The following is a 15268-nucleotide window of genomic DNA, read 5'->3' as shown; positions in this document are numbered from 1 at the left end:
CTTACTGTACACCCAAGGCCGTTTGGTTTTGGCCCCCTCAGAGCCGAGCTCATATCTCATCCTTTATTTAAGACAAAATAATGGATTCGGCTGAATGCATCGGCTTGCCGAGCCGCGGCCGCCCCGACGCTCGTTATTATTCAGATAACACGGGCAATGTGAGCCGTGGCCTTATGGCCAAACGGGAGAGGCATCAGTCAGCACGGAGTGTGCTCCTGCATTTCAAAAACTGCACTGGTATGTGTTTAAGGAAATGAGTTATGGACGATATGACGACCCAGAAATGATTCATCACTGAATGGTTAAAACAAAAGATAATCACAGAGGAAAACCTTTTAAAAGAGGATTCAAATTCTTCTGCTTCTCTCTCTATGTTCAAAATAGCTAACAGTGAGGAACTTTATCGGAAGGGCTTCACATTTTTTGACACTTTTCATTTGACGTGACAGATTATTCACGTGGGGTGGACCGGGCTTCGGTTAGTTTTACACCTGTGTGCGGACATGACACTGTGCCGGGGCTGTAAAGGTGACATGGAAGCTGAAAATGAATGTTTTCCCTCTACTTTGTCTTCTCAAACTTGGCTCAGCATGGGGTGGAACGGACCCCTCAGTGGGAAGTTTGCCATATCCCTCAGAAAGCTGCACTAAGCCACAGGATATTCTTCTTTGTCTTCCTCTCATCCTCAATCCTTTCTGTGCTTGTGTGGATCTGGGGGCCGTATATGTTTTGTTTGTTCTCGTCGCCCCGCGAGTAGAAAATAGGTTTGTTTAACTCACGTCAGTCCCACCTTTCTCAGAGTCATATTCCAATTTAGCTCTTGGCTGCTGTTGGATTCTTTTTTTGCCTGATAGTAAATTATACCTAATTATGTCAGTTCATTATTTCTTTTTTACTCTTTCCAGCCGCAGTTTGTGAGCTCCAAATTGTTTGGGTTGAGGGATATATCTCCAGTAACCTGTAAATGTGAGGTCCTTCTAAAAAAAAAAGCGAACAGGCCCAGCAGCACACAGCAGGAGGGACACACAGGATTGTGTGTGGTTTTAGTATTTCTCTTAAAGCTTGTGCACTACGAGGGATATAAATATATATAAAGTCTTAAACGCTTTCTCTTGCTCGCAGCCAGTGTAGTGAGCACTGAATCAAGCCGGCACGTCTCTGGCTCGTGTTTCACAAAGATCATTTCATATTTTTTTCAGCTCAGCGATTCAGTGATTTGATCTTGCGTTTTTTTTTGTTTTTTTTTTGCCTAAACTTTTTTCTTTTTGTCTTATCGGTGTTGACACGTGTGAACGGTTATTTGTGTGCCCGTGGAGCTAGAAAGGGAATCGGTTTCGACCGCTATCCGACTCTAATAAACCGCTCTGTTGAGTCGCGGCGCTGCGGCTGTTCGTCCGGTGTTTTGAAGTTCCTCTGATGGTTCTCGCCCCTCCAGCTCAAGTGCTACCACAAGCGCTACCGCAGCCCGTGCCGAGACGTGATATTCCGGGTGCAGTTTCACACGTGCGCCGTCCACGACCTGGGGATTGTGTTCGGGAAGGACGAGCTCGATGAGACATTCAAAGGTAAGACATGTTGGGGTCAAAGACCTCCGAATGTTCAACTGTCAATTCATGTACGAGCATCAGAAACCTTCTGAAATTTTGACCCGTCGTTATCTCCGCTGGGTGATAATGAGATGGGTTGTGTGTGTGTGTGTGTGTGTGTGTGTGTGTGTGTCTGTCCATGGTTAATCTTGCATTCTGCTGCTCCAAACTGAAATATATTTTGTGTGCCCTCCCCTTAAGAATGTATTCAATGGATGTATTTTCTTTTAATCATTTTTGCCGTAAACTTGAAGATTCATGTTCCCTTTTTGTATGTGCAGATGATAGGTTTCCCGAATATGGAAAAGTGGAGTTTATTTTCTCCTTCGGACCAGAGAAAATACATGGTAAGAATCAATTAGGCTGTTTTATTGGTATATCGGATCATTTTCCACACGTTGTGCTTCACTTTCAGGGCAGTTTGCTTTCATTTGGCAGTTCATAGTTGAGATGCAGACAGGAAATACGGGGGAAATGACATGCAACAAAAGACTCCGGCTGTGTTTTGAACCGGAGACGCATCTCATCCAATAATCGTACATGATGCCCTGCACATTCATCATTCTAATTTTATTTTGGTAGCAAAAACTCCCTCTCTCTCAAATCTGTAATAAATCAAATAAAGTGAACAAAATGAAAAGGAAATAATCCTATTTAAGTTAAATTCAAACTTTTTAGAGACAAAATCTATCTCCCCCCCCCCCCACACCTCTCACGCTCTCCTATGAATTTAAAGACATTCACATGTTGTGCTCTGTCTCTTTGTACTTCGGGTCAAGGTGTGGATCAACTAGAAAACGGTCCGAGCGTCTCGGTCGACTACAACACGCAAGACCCCCTGATCCGCTGGGACTCCTACGAAAACTTCAATCAGAACTGTGAGGACACCGCAGACGGTGAGTGCAGCTGGACTCCAGCTTGTATTTAGCATTAAACTCTTCAGGCGCTGTCCTTTTTTAAACTTCAACGAGTAAAGGTCTGCCAGAGTTGAGTCCAAAAGAGTTTCGTTAGATGTACTGTCTTAGAGATTCGTCGTCCACTTGAAGGCGATGGACGGGGTAGTGACTTTTCACCTCGTTGCACACGGCGCACTTTAAATTGAATGCATATATAGTGTCTGTCACCACAACCCCCCCTGTGCTGTAAAGTTAACAAGGTGTTAATGTTTACAGCCACGGCCCTTGTGGCCACATTAGGCTAACATGCAGTCATTTACCCGCAGCTTATTCTCAGTAAGTAAATCAGCACATTGTCTAACATGTGACTCTTTACAACTCCAGCAATTGAACATTTGTGTCATATTGTTGGCAATCCTCAGCAAACAAACCTCAGTAGGAGTTAATTGACAATACCAGGATGCTCACACCCTCTTCATTAGCTGAATCAGTGAGTAGATTGTGTCTTGAAGTGTATTTTTAGGGAAATACTCCTGAATGAACTTCTTGAGAAAGGTCACTATACATGAATGTTATGCAAACGGTCCATGTGACTGCAGAAATCCACTTTATTGTGGTTGAGAGGATACTGGGATCCTTTTTTTAGCTTCACACACATGCACACACATAAACGGCATGTCACCAGGCTGACCTCTGCAACAAGGCTGCTTTTGTGTTTCTGCGTGACACAGAGGAAAGATTCCGCCTCCGTCCTAATGGAGTTTAAAGACTTTTTTTTACACTCGCGTCTCTTTTAAAACTCCCACGCGACGGGGTCAAACTGAAGTCAGGTTTAAGTTCAAGCCAGTGTTGGAATGTCGTCTGATCACAAGACATAAGGTAGCAGCTGTCTCTCCGTATAAATGCTGAAGCTTTTTTTGGGGTCTACAACATTGTGAAGTCCCGTCGATGGATCACAAAGTTGCTCCCACATTACAAGCATCATATCATCACAGAAGGGAAACTAAATAAGTCAAAGTAAATGAAAAAAAAGTCAGCTTATTCACTGCGTTTTGTCCCAAATATCAACCCAGGTCAGCATTATAAGGTCGTCATGCTGTCCTCGATGTTAAAAAAAGAGACTTTTGGTATCACTGAATTCATTTGCGGTGAAATTATGGCCGCGGAGAAGCCAAAAGGCCCTCTGGGACGCGAGCGGGGTGCGAGACATTCCTGGGTTTTCAGCCACAGGCATGGACGGGGCCTTCCTGTCGAGGGAGCGGCGGTCGCTCCGTGACCAAAGTGCTACTTTCTCCGCCACCCGAAAAAGTAAGCAATGCTACGCCCTCAGCGATAGCGGCGAGCCGGTTGTTTGGCCTTCCAAAGTGGCGCGATTGTTGGGGCGGTCAGCTTGGTTGTTTTTTTTAAGCACTCCAAGAACTTGACAGCCATTGTAAAATGTTCTGTCTTGGTTCTGTATTTCATAACCATTTCACCGGAGGTATTGTGATACATATATATAGATATGCATGTGTATTTGCAACTACAATACTAAAGCATTGTTTATGAAGTGAAAAGTGACCTGTGTCTTCAAGTTAAAGGACAATTCACAAAATGGACCAAGAGGGATGTTAGCTGGATGTGGGTTGTCCTTGATCCCCCCTCCCACCCCCTCATATTCCCCCACTCCGTCCAACATGGTTATGGTTAGTCTCCCAGATAGCCAAAGGTCAAAGGTTACTTGGCTACCTTCTATCACTGCCCATAAAGTGTCTCAGAGGCAGCTTGAAATAGGCCTTTCTAAAATAGAATAGGAGTAAGTGTCCTCTCATTTTGTTTCAGTGGAGGTGTGTGTGTGTGTGTGTGTGTGTGTGTGTGTGTGTGTGTGTGTGTGTGTGTGTGTGTGTGTGTGTGTGTGTGTGTGTGTGTGTGTGTGTGTACGCATATCTTAGTACTATCATATCATGGTACATATCACACTGTAGCCTCAGTGTGACTTTGATGGCATCACACACACATTAATAAACATAATTATAGCTTTAGACATGAGTGAAAATGCATAATAAACAAGCAAGTGCACTTATGCAAACATGCATAATCACAAGCTCTTATTTAGTTGCTTTGAGACTTCTTGGAGTTCTCCATAGGGGTGTTGAAAATGTGTCCGGTAAGTGGCCTGTAGGCCGGACTTCATCCAGCCAGCACAGTCCAATGGGCAAAGCTCGAGTTAAAATGGTTCCTCACACGGAAACAAGAGAAAAAGGGTTTCCAGGAAACTGGTCATTTGGCTACACACTTGTTGGTGCTGAACAAGCACTTAGTGGGTTTTAGAGGGGAAAACAAGGAAAAACTGGAGAGGATGTATATCTTTTCAAGTGTTAGTTGGGAACAAAAAGTAGTGTTGTTTAGGGAGGCAGTTTGTCAGAGTTGCAGTTTCTTTTTCGAGAAAGCCGTGAGGCAACTGCATTGTCTCTTCTTTGGTTCTTGAGGCATCAACCTTTAAATTATACGACCAATGTTTTATTGGGCTCAACATTGGGTGAGTAATGTGTGGTTGTTGGTTTCCAAAGATTGAAATTGACTTGCATTGTGTTTTTAAAGTGTACAAAAAAACATTAAACTTCAAAATAAAGGTCTTTGCAAGTAATATATACATCTTTAATTAACCCGTTGAAAACTGTGCCTCCTTTTTCCTGTGTTGGAGTCGTCGAAGGAATCCCAAATTGATTACAATTCTTGTTTATTGTATTTTTTTGTTCAGCAAAGTCGTGGGGAAAAAATGTATGATTGTGAAAAAAACTCACCTGAAGCGGTCAATAAGACACCTTTTTGGAAAGATTAGGATCTAAAGAATCAAAATCTGCAACAAAAATCACAATAAAACAAAGCCTTAGCCCGTTAGAAAGAAAAAGCCTGTTCAGTCAAAAAACTGTGTTGTTCGGTTTAAAAATGAAAAGATTACGTATGTTATGCCAAAAGATTGTCTAAATGGGGCATGCTGGGACTCAAAATGGGCGCGGGAGTATTTTTTGCTCACGGTTTCCAAAAGGTTAAGAGGTGGCCAAACAATTTGATCAAACAAGGATGCACTTGGTCCTTGATGATCTGACGTTACTTGGCGGGAAAGACCTCAGCACCATTTGTTCTCCGTTCTTATCTCAAAGTTCTCTAATCACCAATCTAAGAGTCTTGTGCCATGGCCCATGGCTGCTGTGTGACTGAAAATATCCCCGAATAACAAAAACCTCTAGGGGCTCGGTTGTTTGCTTCTTTTAGGCGCCTGTGTGAAGATGAAATACGATCCAAAAGTCCTGTTTGAGTAACATCACATAAGGCTGGGAGGTTGGATATCTTCTTTTAAAGCTGATGGTTGAGTCTATTTTTATCAGAGGATATGGATAGTCACGTGGGGAATAACAAACCCTGGTGTTTTTGGACCATTTAGTCCCAGTGATGGACTCAGCTGGCCAACCCACTGCATTTCTGGAATATTGGGATGAGGAGGAGAGAGAAAAGCAAACTGTGAGACATAGAAAACAAATAGAATAGAGGGGGGATTTAGACACATTTCACAAGATGGAGAAATACAAATAAGAGAAAGATAATCATGCAATTAGTTTTTCAAAATGTAATGTTTTTTTTGATGATTTTGTTCAGTTCTATATATATATATTCAGATCATTTACAGTACACAATGATATCAGCAGTAAACTCAGCTGTGTTTCGTAAAGAACCTCTTCTTTAGGATTAGGATTTGGCTTTGAGGGAAAAACACAACCAGAAAAGCACCGCTGCAGTCAGCGCTTTGACATTTCTGGACCTCATTTTCTGCTTCTGAACACAGTTTCACAATTCAGTCGTTAGCAATCCCAAATCTGTCATTTAATACGACTTTACCTCCGTCTCCGACTTCTCAGTGGTCCTCTCTCTCTCTCTCTCTCCTTTGAGGAGTCGGAGGAGTTAAAGGCAGACTGTGAAGCTCTTTTGTGCACACGTTCACAGGAGGAGGAGTGACAGAGAATGTCAGTGTGGGTTTGTGCACGCTGCCGCTCGGCACAGACACACCGTTTCTTAAGGGGCGATATGGTCAGTTTGTGTCCAGCGTTTTCGCCCGATGTCCCTTCATTCAGCGTGGGGACGCCGACGCCTTTCCTCGAGGTTTGATAGCTGTTGAAGAGTTTAGAACCTGTGTCCAATTCGCCCTCTGCTTCTTATAACGCCGGAGAGAAACGTCGAAAATTCAGCAGCTGACGTCTTTCACAATATGTGAGTAGGATTCTCGGTACTTTAGTCTGAGGAGTTATTTGCAGAAAAGTAGAAACCTGATGTTCTCTTCATTTTGGAAAATTATTGACATTCGGTTGTGTAATTACACTTGGTCCCATTTGGTTTTATATGTTAATTTGTAGTGTTTCACCCGTGAACTCTTTGAAGTAGAATCTGATAAAAAGTTATGGCACATTGCAGGAAGATTTGGCTGCTTTCAGCGGCGTAAAGGACAATTCAGATTTATCACAACTTGGCTCTATTTTTGTTGATTTAGCCACCATCGCTGTCAGAAAAAACAGCATTCTACTTCTCAAGTAAATTGCAGAGATGTGGTGAGAAGTCTAAAGTAACAAGAAACACAGACAGATGGTTGTTCAGGTAACCGCCCAGGTAAGCCAAACTTATTTGGAAGAAATGCAACTAATTTAAACTGCGAAGTTATTACTGAACCATTCAGTTTGCAGACTGCCTTCCTGGTTCAACGGGGGTAAACTGTGTTTTAGTGTTCCCGTATCTCAGTAAATAATCGGTGAAACTACAGAAGTAAGACCTAAGATGAGTCAGCTTTATTAGCATCAGGCAGCAACCTTTGGTCCTGGAAAGGGAACGCTGAAGTTACCTTAAACCTGCATTCTTTCTAATGGCCATCAGGAGGCGACTTGTCAATTTCAATACTTCCCAAAGTTGAAATAAAATAGACAATAAAGCAACATATGCTTGACTAGACCGTGGCTAGCTTATGAGTGACAAGTCACTACCATTGCGTAATCCGGCATAAGCGTTGTCTGTGTTTTGTCGAAGGAATTTCACCCTTTCCCAGTGTGTTCTCAGTCAATTTGAACATTTAGTTAAACATAATTATAATTAAACTCAATATAAAGTGATTTGATCTCTGTGATTTGTGACGGGCATTGTAGTTAAAATGTTTGAAGTCACATTGAAGTCTGTGTGCTCATTTTCTGATAAGTTACTGTTTATTCCCGGTCCAAAAAGCACTTCCTTTTGTCCAGAAAGGGCAGCCACGGTGTGTGTGTGTGTGTGTCTTCGTGTTGTTTGCCACTTTCTCACCAGTAGGTTAAGGCGTGCTCTTTGAGCCCGTACACACCAGTTAGAGGGAGACGTCTACGTTCTGTCCCCGCGACCTTAGCTTATCCAACAGGATGGATGAGTTGGCCATGCCCGCCCCGTTGGGCACAGACAAGTTGTTTTTACATTCCTGTAGCAAGAGAGAGGAGCTCAAATATGTTAAGTCAAATGAGTGAGTCTGTATTTGTGTTTCCTGCTGAGCGACAGACAGGGGGCGGGGTCTCAGAGGGGTTACGTAATCTTGGCCGAGATAGAAGTTGATGCAACAGAATGATATCATCGCTAAGGATGTTTTGACCCAACGGATGACTGAGAGTCGTTCAAGAGCCAGGTGAGCAGTACATTACCACAGAGAGCAGTGAACTACAAGCATTGCTAACTCTAAATGAAAGCGCTGTTGACTGCATACTGTTAGCAACACTGAAAATGTTCCGTTCATTACGTTTTGGCTTCAGCTAGATCTTTGGCTGCTCAGATGTTGTTACTGTTCCAGATGAATTCAGTCATGATAAAATTAGAATGAGATTAACTTGTTCATCTCACTGTGAATTTGAGGAAGTCCACCTCTCCGGATGACTGCTGGCCTCTGGTTTCTCACATCTGACACTACATCCCCGCTCAGGAATGCGGCCCCGTCGACGCAGACAGACAAAGTCGTCGGCTGGTGGCGTTGAAGATGCGGAGGGGAAACGTCTGGTCCTTTTGTGTTGGCAACAGGCCTCTGTGCTATCAATCCCTCAGTCTAGTCCGAGGCTTTGGGCGGATTAGGCTGCTTTGAATCCAAACCTTGCACAACTCTTGATTGCGTAACAGCCAAGACAGAAAAATAAAAGCCTTCTTGGAAAGACTCCATTGGACTCAAAGAGAGAACAAGTGCCTTGTGTTATGGGGTGTCCCTGTTTGTTTCCTGGCTGCGGGAGGGGGGCTACAGGGACAGGGGCGAGTCCTGGGTGAAGGGGGTTATCTGTCGCCTATAATGTGAGGGAATAAATGAGCGGTCTGTTACCTCCTCAAGGATGCAGCTTTCGTCCAGACATTGTCTCTCCCTCTTTATTTTTTTTCGGCAGCCATCTTTACACAGCTGATCTGGCTAAAGCAACGCAGCAGAGCCGTAATTCATCACGGTCACTTTTCACAAGTGCTTCTCACAAGATCGTTTATCTTCTTCCCGCTGTAGGAGGAGGTACCTCATAATTCACTTTTTTTTTCTTTCTCATTTAACGGTTAACTAGTACTCGTGGATGAAGTGGTATTTAACTATGACATTGAGAAGTCTGGTTAATTCAACATGATTCACTTTCTAGGCTTAACTTTTTTTTAGCTTAAACCAGTGGTTCTCAAACTTGTTCGGTCACGCCCCACTTTGGAGAAAGCAAAGTGTTCGGGCCTTGGCACCAACAACATTGGAACAAAATGGTCCAACTTTTAGAGACTCCTACATCCGTGTTTTTTTAATTAATAGATCAAAGAAAATGTAAATCCCTTTCAAGTAAACCAGATTGCTCCATCTGACAAAAACTAATAACATGTGCAATCACTTTGTGAAAACGATGGAAAATATAGTTATATGTGTGCAAAAAATAACTCATATTTGGCAAAAAAGATGACCAAGGAAGCCGGTTGGATCCCTGTTTTCTCCCCATAGTTTCATGCTGAAGTGTCCTCGAGCAAGACACTGAAGCCCCAGAGCTTCACAGCAGCACAAAGCTCCTTCATTACTAAGGCTGATGGGTAAAATGCAGAGAATAATTCACCCACTGTGGGATTAATAAAGGATTCTCTTTTCTTTCTTTTTTTGCATCTCCCCCCGCACCCCTCCTGTAATACCTCCGCGCCCCACTAGAAGGTCGCGCCTCACAGTTCGAGAACCACCGGCTTACCTGCTGGTTTAGACCAAGAGTTGCACTTCCTTTATCAGGCGCCACTGTCTAGTTACGGCTGTGTTATTGGTGCGGGTCATCCTCCTGCATGGGTCACTCAGTGGACTGAATAGAGCCGAGGGGTGAATGAACACAGGAGATGAACTTTACAAGCAAAGAGGGACAACGTGTTCAGCGTGAACTCAAAAAGCTTTTATCTTTTGGCTCCATTGGGAACACTGGCCTCTCCTCCCTTTTTATTATCTTTCTTTTTTAAAGAGAGTTCTATTCATGCACCGGCCTTCCCTGGTCTTTGTCATAACACGGGTTTTTCACTTCACAAAAAGCATTGCTGGAGAAAAGCTGCGTTACACTCGCCATTATTCCTGCCAGGAGCATCAAAGAACACATGCTGTCCATTTCTATTTGGGTTGTCCTTGCTTCTCGTTGCTTGTGAGCTGAAGTCATTAAAAACATGTATTTTTCAAACTTGTCAAGACTGTCAAGAAATACAGACTATTACTTGATAGTCTTGACAAGTATGCATTGTATTGTTTCAGCCTACATGTGAGTCTGTTGGGATTTCGAAAAGTGAAAAAGAAGCTATTGGGGACACTCTAACTCGATGTAATAGAAATTAAAAAGTTCGTATCGCTTGAAAGTACACAAAAGATCTCTCACAGTTCAAAGCAGTTTAAAGAATATTGGTGTTGCAGCGTGAATATTACCAGGAAGTATCTGACCCAGAGCACGACCCATTTGAGTCTGAAGCCTTCACCACGATGTTGATTAGCACAAGAGCTTTCAAGAGTTGCTTTGAGGGGGAATCTGTCTGAGCTATCAAGGCTTCAGGCAGGCTGAAGTGGCTCTGTCTCTGTAGTGTCTGGATCGAAGCTCGAAAGAGTTAGCCCATCAAAGCCTCCCCTTAGCCCCAGAGCGAGATAGATACAGCCAGCTCTTCAGAACCTCTCCTCGTTTGGCCCTCGACATTTTCCCTACGCAACCCTGCTGCTAACGACTGCTAATGACTTTTCCTGAGACAGAACCTCGTCCAGAGTGAAACATAATGCCCTGCATTGATGATCTGTCCGGCTGATATGTAACACATGGCGTGTGTTTGTGTATGCTTGTGCGTGTGGGGGGTTTATGTCTATGCATTTGTTGTTGTTTTCAATTATTTGTGCTAATGTAGTCTACCGTCTTTTAATGTATTTACCAGGGAGAGTGCACATTAATTAACATGGCGGTTTCCACCTCAATGTTTGGTTTGCTTTGCTTTAAGACATCTCTTTGATTTTGTATAAAGGTGGGGTAATTACTAGCTCTGACTGAGAAGACTGTTAGCCTAAATTTGCTACATCTCTGTTGGACAACACCGTCTCCTCTGGTCTTTGCTCTTGTTACCTGGCCGCTATTATCCTTCCACATTATGAAGTGATTCAGTGTGAGAGGTGCAAGCCCACGTAGAAGCTTAAAGACGAGGAAATACTTAAAACTATCTAAATTCAATAGATTGTGCTTTTGAACCTTTTGGCAATGGTGATATAGCTATTGGCTGATATATTTAGTGTTTGTTCGTAAAGGGACGCAACGGGTTGTAGAGAAACCTGCTTGCTTGTAAAGCAGTTTCATGTATGTTATGTGGGAGAAGATTGTAGCGTGCATCAAGAGCGTGGCTTCCCCTGTTGTATTCCTAAAGCTAGCTAATAATCAGATTTTTTTTATTAAAAACAGGTTTGTGAGTCTTTGTGGGCTTCCTTGTAAAGAACATACAGACAGTTGTGTTTATGTTCAGGCGTAAACAAATCGAATACATGGGCCAAAGTTAGTTATTATGCACATAAAGAAAACTATGTCATCAGCATACATTTAACGTACAAGTACTGCCTCTTCAGGTCGCCGCTGGTAGGTAACGGCTTATTTTAGCATGTAAATACCGAACGTAAACTTGAAAGCATATTTGTTGAATAAAAATAAGACCCTACCTTTAGCTATATCATAGTCTCGGCCATTTTGAAGGTGAACACAACATCCAGATCAACATCAATAATGATCCTCCTCACCCTCCATTACCTTGGCCCTTGTTTTTTTCTACTCCAAGAGAGTTTGCACTCACACACATTGATTCAAAGTCATCTTTGATGTATATTTAATGAACTGCAGGGCCAGTGTTCATTAGAATGAGTTCCTGTACTTACATTTGACTAAGCACTTTCGGGGCTATTGATGTTCGCAACAACTCAACTGTATTTAAATGAACTGTACATCCTGGTGTGACTCTCCACTAATGTTCTGAGACTTTCCATCCAAATTCAAATGGAAGTTCTTGCATTGGGCATTGTTCACATTTCGGCTCGTTTGACATTGATTTTGTAATCCAGATATATTGTGATGTATTTTATGAGGTCTCTGTTGACTCATTTAAATCATCAGTCTTCTCTGATCTTCTCAAGTCAAATGAGTCCAGCTCAGGCGATGTCATAGCCTCTTGTGTAGATCATTTACAAGGCCACAGTATTACTTTAATAGCTGTCCTTGAGCCCTCTCACACAGCACAGGCATGCTTTGTTGCCAAATCAATAATTCAGCCATTAACTTTGTCCAAATATGGCATCAGGCTAAACTTACATACTATCATGTCCAGCTACTGAAGCTCATGATTCTCTCGGGCTTCTTGAATGTAAATACTCTCAGAGCCGTATTCCCGTCAGACTATTAGTGCTTTCAGCGTTTGAGGCCTGAGGGGACGTTCCCAGAAAATGTTTCATCATTGCTTTTCATTAATGTGACACTTGTGGCCAGCGGAGCTTAACTGTTGGAACACCCACACACACACACGTTCTCTCTCACACACGCACGTACACAAGTACACAAGTACAGAGTGTAGCACATGGCGTGTTTGTCCATGTGAGTTAAAGAGGAAACATGCTATTTCCGCTGTAAAGGGGATCTATTGCCACAGGGGTCAGAGCTCAGAGTTTAAAGATCACGAGGTCACACAGTTGCACCATCTGGCCGACAGAACCTCAAAATATCTGGCTCCACCTTTCCACCTTCAACATTTTGTATTTTGTAGAGTTCAGTCTTGATCTAGGATGTTGTGCTTGTGCAATATTCGTTGACTGTCAAGACTCGTATTAGTATGAGAACAGTAAAAATGTATGCATTTTATGATCATGATGTGCTTGATTTCATTTAAGTTGCTCTTGTTTTTGACAGCTTTTTTGGGATAAACCTCAATGTTTTTGATGCAGAGGATGTAACGATGCAACCAATTGGTTTTTCCAGACTGGTCAGACATGGTTCACTCTCCCCGGCTGTTGTATAATTAGTCAGGGCGAATGGGGTTGGGATCGCAGACATTCTCCTAATACGCTTGGGATCACAAAGTATTTTCCTCCTGGGGAGTACATCCAAACACACACACCGGTGTGGACAGTGGACACGCACAGTGTAAGATATCGCACATCCATATGCCCTTTCTTATCCCGGGAAGGAACACGGAAAGGCTATTTGTGGAGGCTTACGTGTGTTCATTTCATCCAAAGGATAACAGCAGCAGACATAGCACCGTGCACAGGAGCAGTCTCAACATAAATAGTCTGCTTGGCGTAAAAAGTGACATATTAGATTTCCTGTTGTACAAATGGGGATTCTGTGGAAGCTTATCAGTCACATCGTTTCCAAAGTGAAGACAGAGGGGAAACTAAATTTGTCTTTCATTTGATTTGAGAGGGGGGGATCATTGGACTACAGTTGGCATCATCGCTGTCATCACCATCATCACCATCATCCCCATCATCCCCATCGAAAGAATGGAGTGAGAGGCCAAGGATGTGGAGGTAGAAAGGGGAAAAAAAGAGAGTTGGTGTGTCAATCTGTAAGTCAAATGAGGGAAAGCTGTATCGCAATAATCCAGAATCTTGAAACCTCCAGTGAATTCCATCTGCTTGAAAGAAGGGTGGACATAGAGGCAATGTTTTGTGGAGGCCAAAGTCACATGTTTATTGTTATCAGCCAGAATGACCAATGAGGAATTGTTCTGGATAGTAACGTCCTGTCCCGCATGCTAATGTGAGCAGATGGCTTGGTGATATATAAACTCAACGGCAGACTGAAAAGCTTTGAAACTGTGGGAAAAGGTTGTGTTTTGTTTCAATAAATTGAATTCTCGAACCGTCAAAGGGAACAGCTGCATTAAGTAGTCTACATATATGACTCCGTCATTGTTAATGTTAACCAATAAAAACAGTGAGCCCCTCTTATGTTCCATATCGGATCAGCAGCCACTCAATGTATTCATCTTTCTATTTTTTTTTACCCACTACGCATTTCTGTTTTCTCCATCTGCCTGAAGCAGGGTGGAGTTTTCTCCCTGCTTCCTCGCTTGAAGAGGGCTCATTAAATGACCGTTGTTGGACGAGGTAACTCTTTCCATTACATAGAGTGTTTTTGACACCAGTGGGCTAAAGGAGGGGCATCACTGTATATGTGCGCATGGAAAGGGCTCATTTCTACGCATGCCGCCGACGGTATACGCCTTATTATGTTTTTCAGCAATTTTTCAAGTTGTATGTTCTGGATATGTTTGTACAGAGCAAAACTCTTTTCTTTACCGAATGTAGAAAACAAACTGTACACCTCAAGGAAGAGAGACTAACCGACAGGGACTGATGTCATTCTATCAAGCTCTACATTTAAATAGTCCCCCCCACCCCACCCCATACACCGTCAAACAGGCTGTTGTGATAGACCTCCCACACACGCACACACACAGCAGGCGCAGCCTTTAGACGAGTGCGAGCCACTGAGCAGACAGCAACTGCCATAGCTCTCCTGATCCGGCTACACAGCTATCGAGGACAGGGAAGAGGAGGAGGAGGACGAGCAGTAGCCAAAACTAACTCCCCAAACTCCTGCTGTAATCCCCCTGTGTCCCATCCCGGGGGCTACGCTGCAGGGCTTTTATCATCTTATGTTGGGATTGTACCCTCGTCCTCTGCTCGCACAGGTAGGACAGGTGTTTCTGCTGTTTTCTTTGACGAGACTCTCACTTACCTCAAGGTGACTTGTTTGAAGGGTTGTAATACATTTGGCTTTCGGGGCAGGTGATTATAAAGGTACTGACATGTAGAGAGTGAGGGGAGCTCTTCTTTCATGACTTATGTCTATGTTTATCTACATGACTGATGCATTTAAAGTGTGTGCGTGTGTGTGTGTGTGTGTGTCTGCACCAAAGCACCAAACTTGATACTTAGCAGTTTCATGAGCTATGTAAATGTGTAATGATGACTTGATTTGGATTCTCCTGTCTTAGCGGAGGGGAGACAGCGTTGGCTTTAGTGGAGAATTCACATCAGCAGGTCCCAGAAAACTGAAAAGTTTGCATTCACAATAATTTTTTTTTTAGGCTACGGTCTGTATTGACTATGGTAATCATGACAACGGTACGGACACTGAAGGTACTCTATCCAAATGGCACGCAATACGGCAACAGGCCATTTATCAGACTAGACATGCTAGAAGCTACAACAGCCTCTTTTTCCCACATGCGGTCCGCCGACGTACAAATCGAGTAAACACACTAACGGAT

The 15268-nt window shown here is 43.2% G+C and overlaps 1 protein-coding gene across 12 annotated transcripts in view; it reads left to right on the top strand.

Moving 5' to 3' along the window:
- The window catches only part of tns1b (tensin 1b), a 150188-nt gene that overhangs the window by 114224 nt on the left and 20696 nt on the right, over nucleotides 1–15268 (top strand). For 11 of the 12 annotated variants that reach the window (XM_068573142.1, XM_068573143.1, XM_068573141.1 and 8 more), the window contains 3 exons: nucleotides 1436–1565; nucleotides 1868–1935; nucleotides 2362–2482. In XM_068573142.1, the coding sequence (XP_068429243.1) occupies nucleotides 1436–1565; nucleotides 1868–1935; nucleotides 2362–2482 (319 nt within the window). The remainder of the gene's footprint in view (nucleotides 1–1435; nucleotides 1566–1867; nucleotides 1936–2361; nucleotides 2483–15268) is intronic. The other variant, XM_068573137.1, reaches the window with a different exon arrangement.

This window comes from Clinocottus analis, unplaced genomic scaffold, assembly GCF_023055335.1.
Source record: "Clinocottus analis isolate CAN_PGR_092001 unplaced genomic scaffold, fCliAna1.0.p SCAF_12, whole genome shotgun sequence".
NCBI classification, from domain to species: domain Eukaryota; kingdom Metazoa; phylum Chordata; class Actinopteri; order Perciformes; family Cottidae; genus Clinocottus; species Clinocottus analis.
The sequence above is the reverse complement of the archived record's forward strand: the minus strand, read 5'-3'. Positions and strand labels throughout refer to the sequence as shown.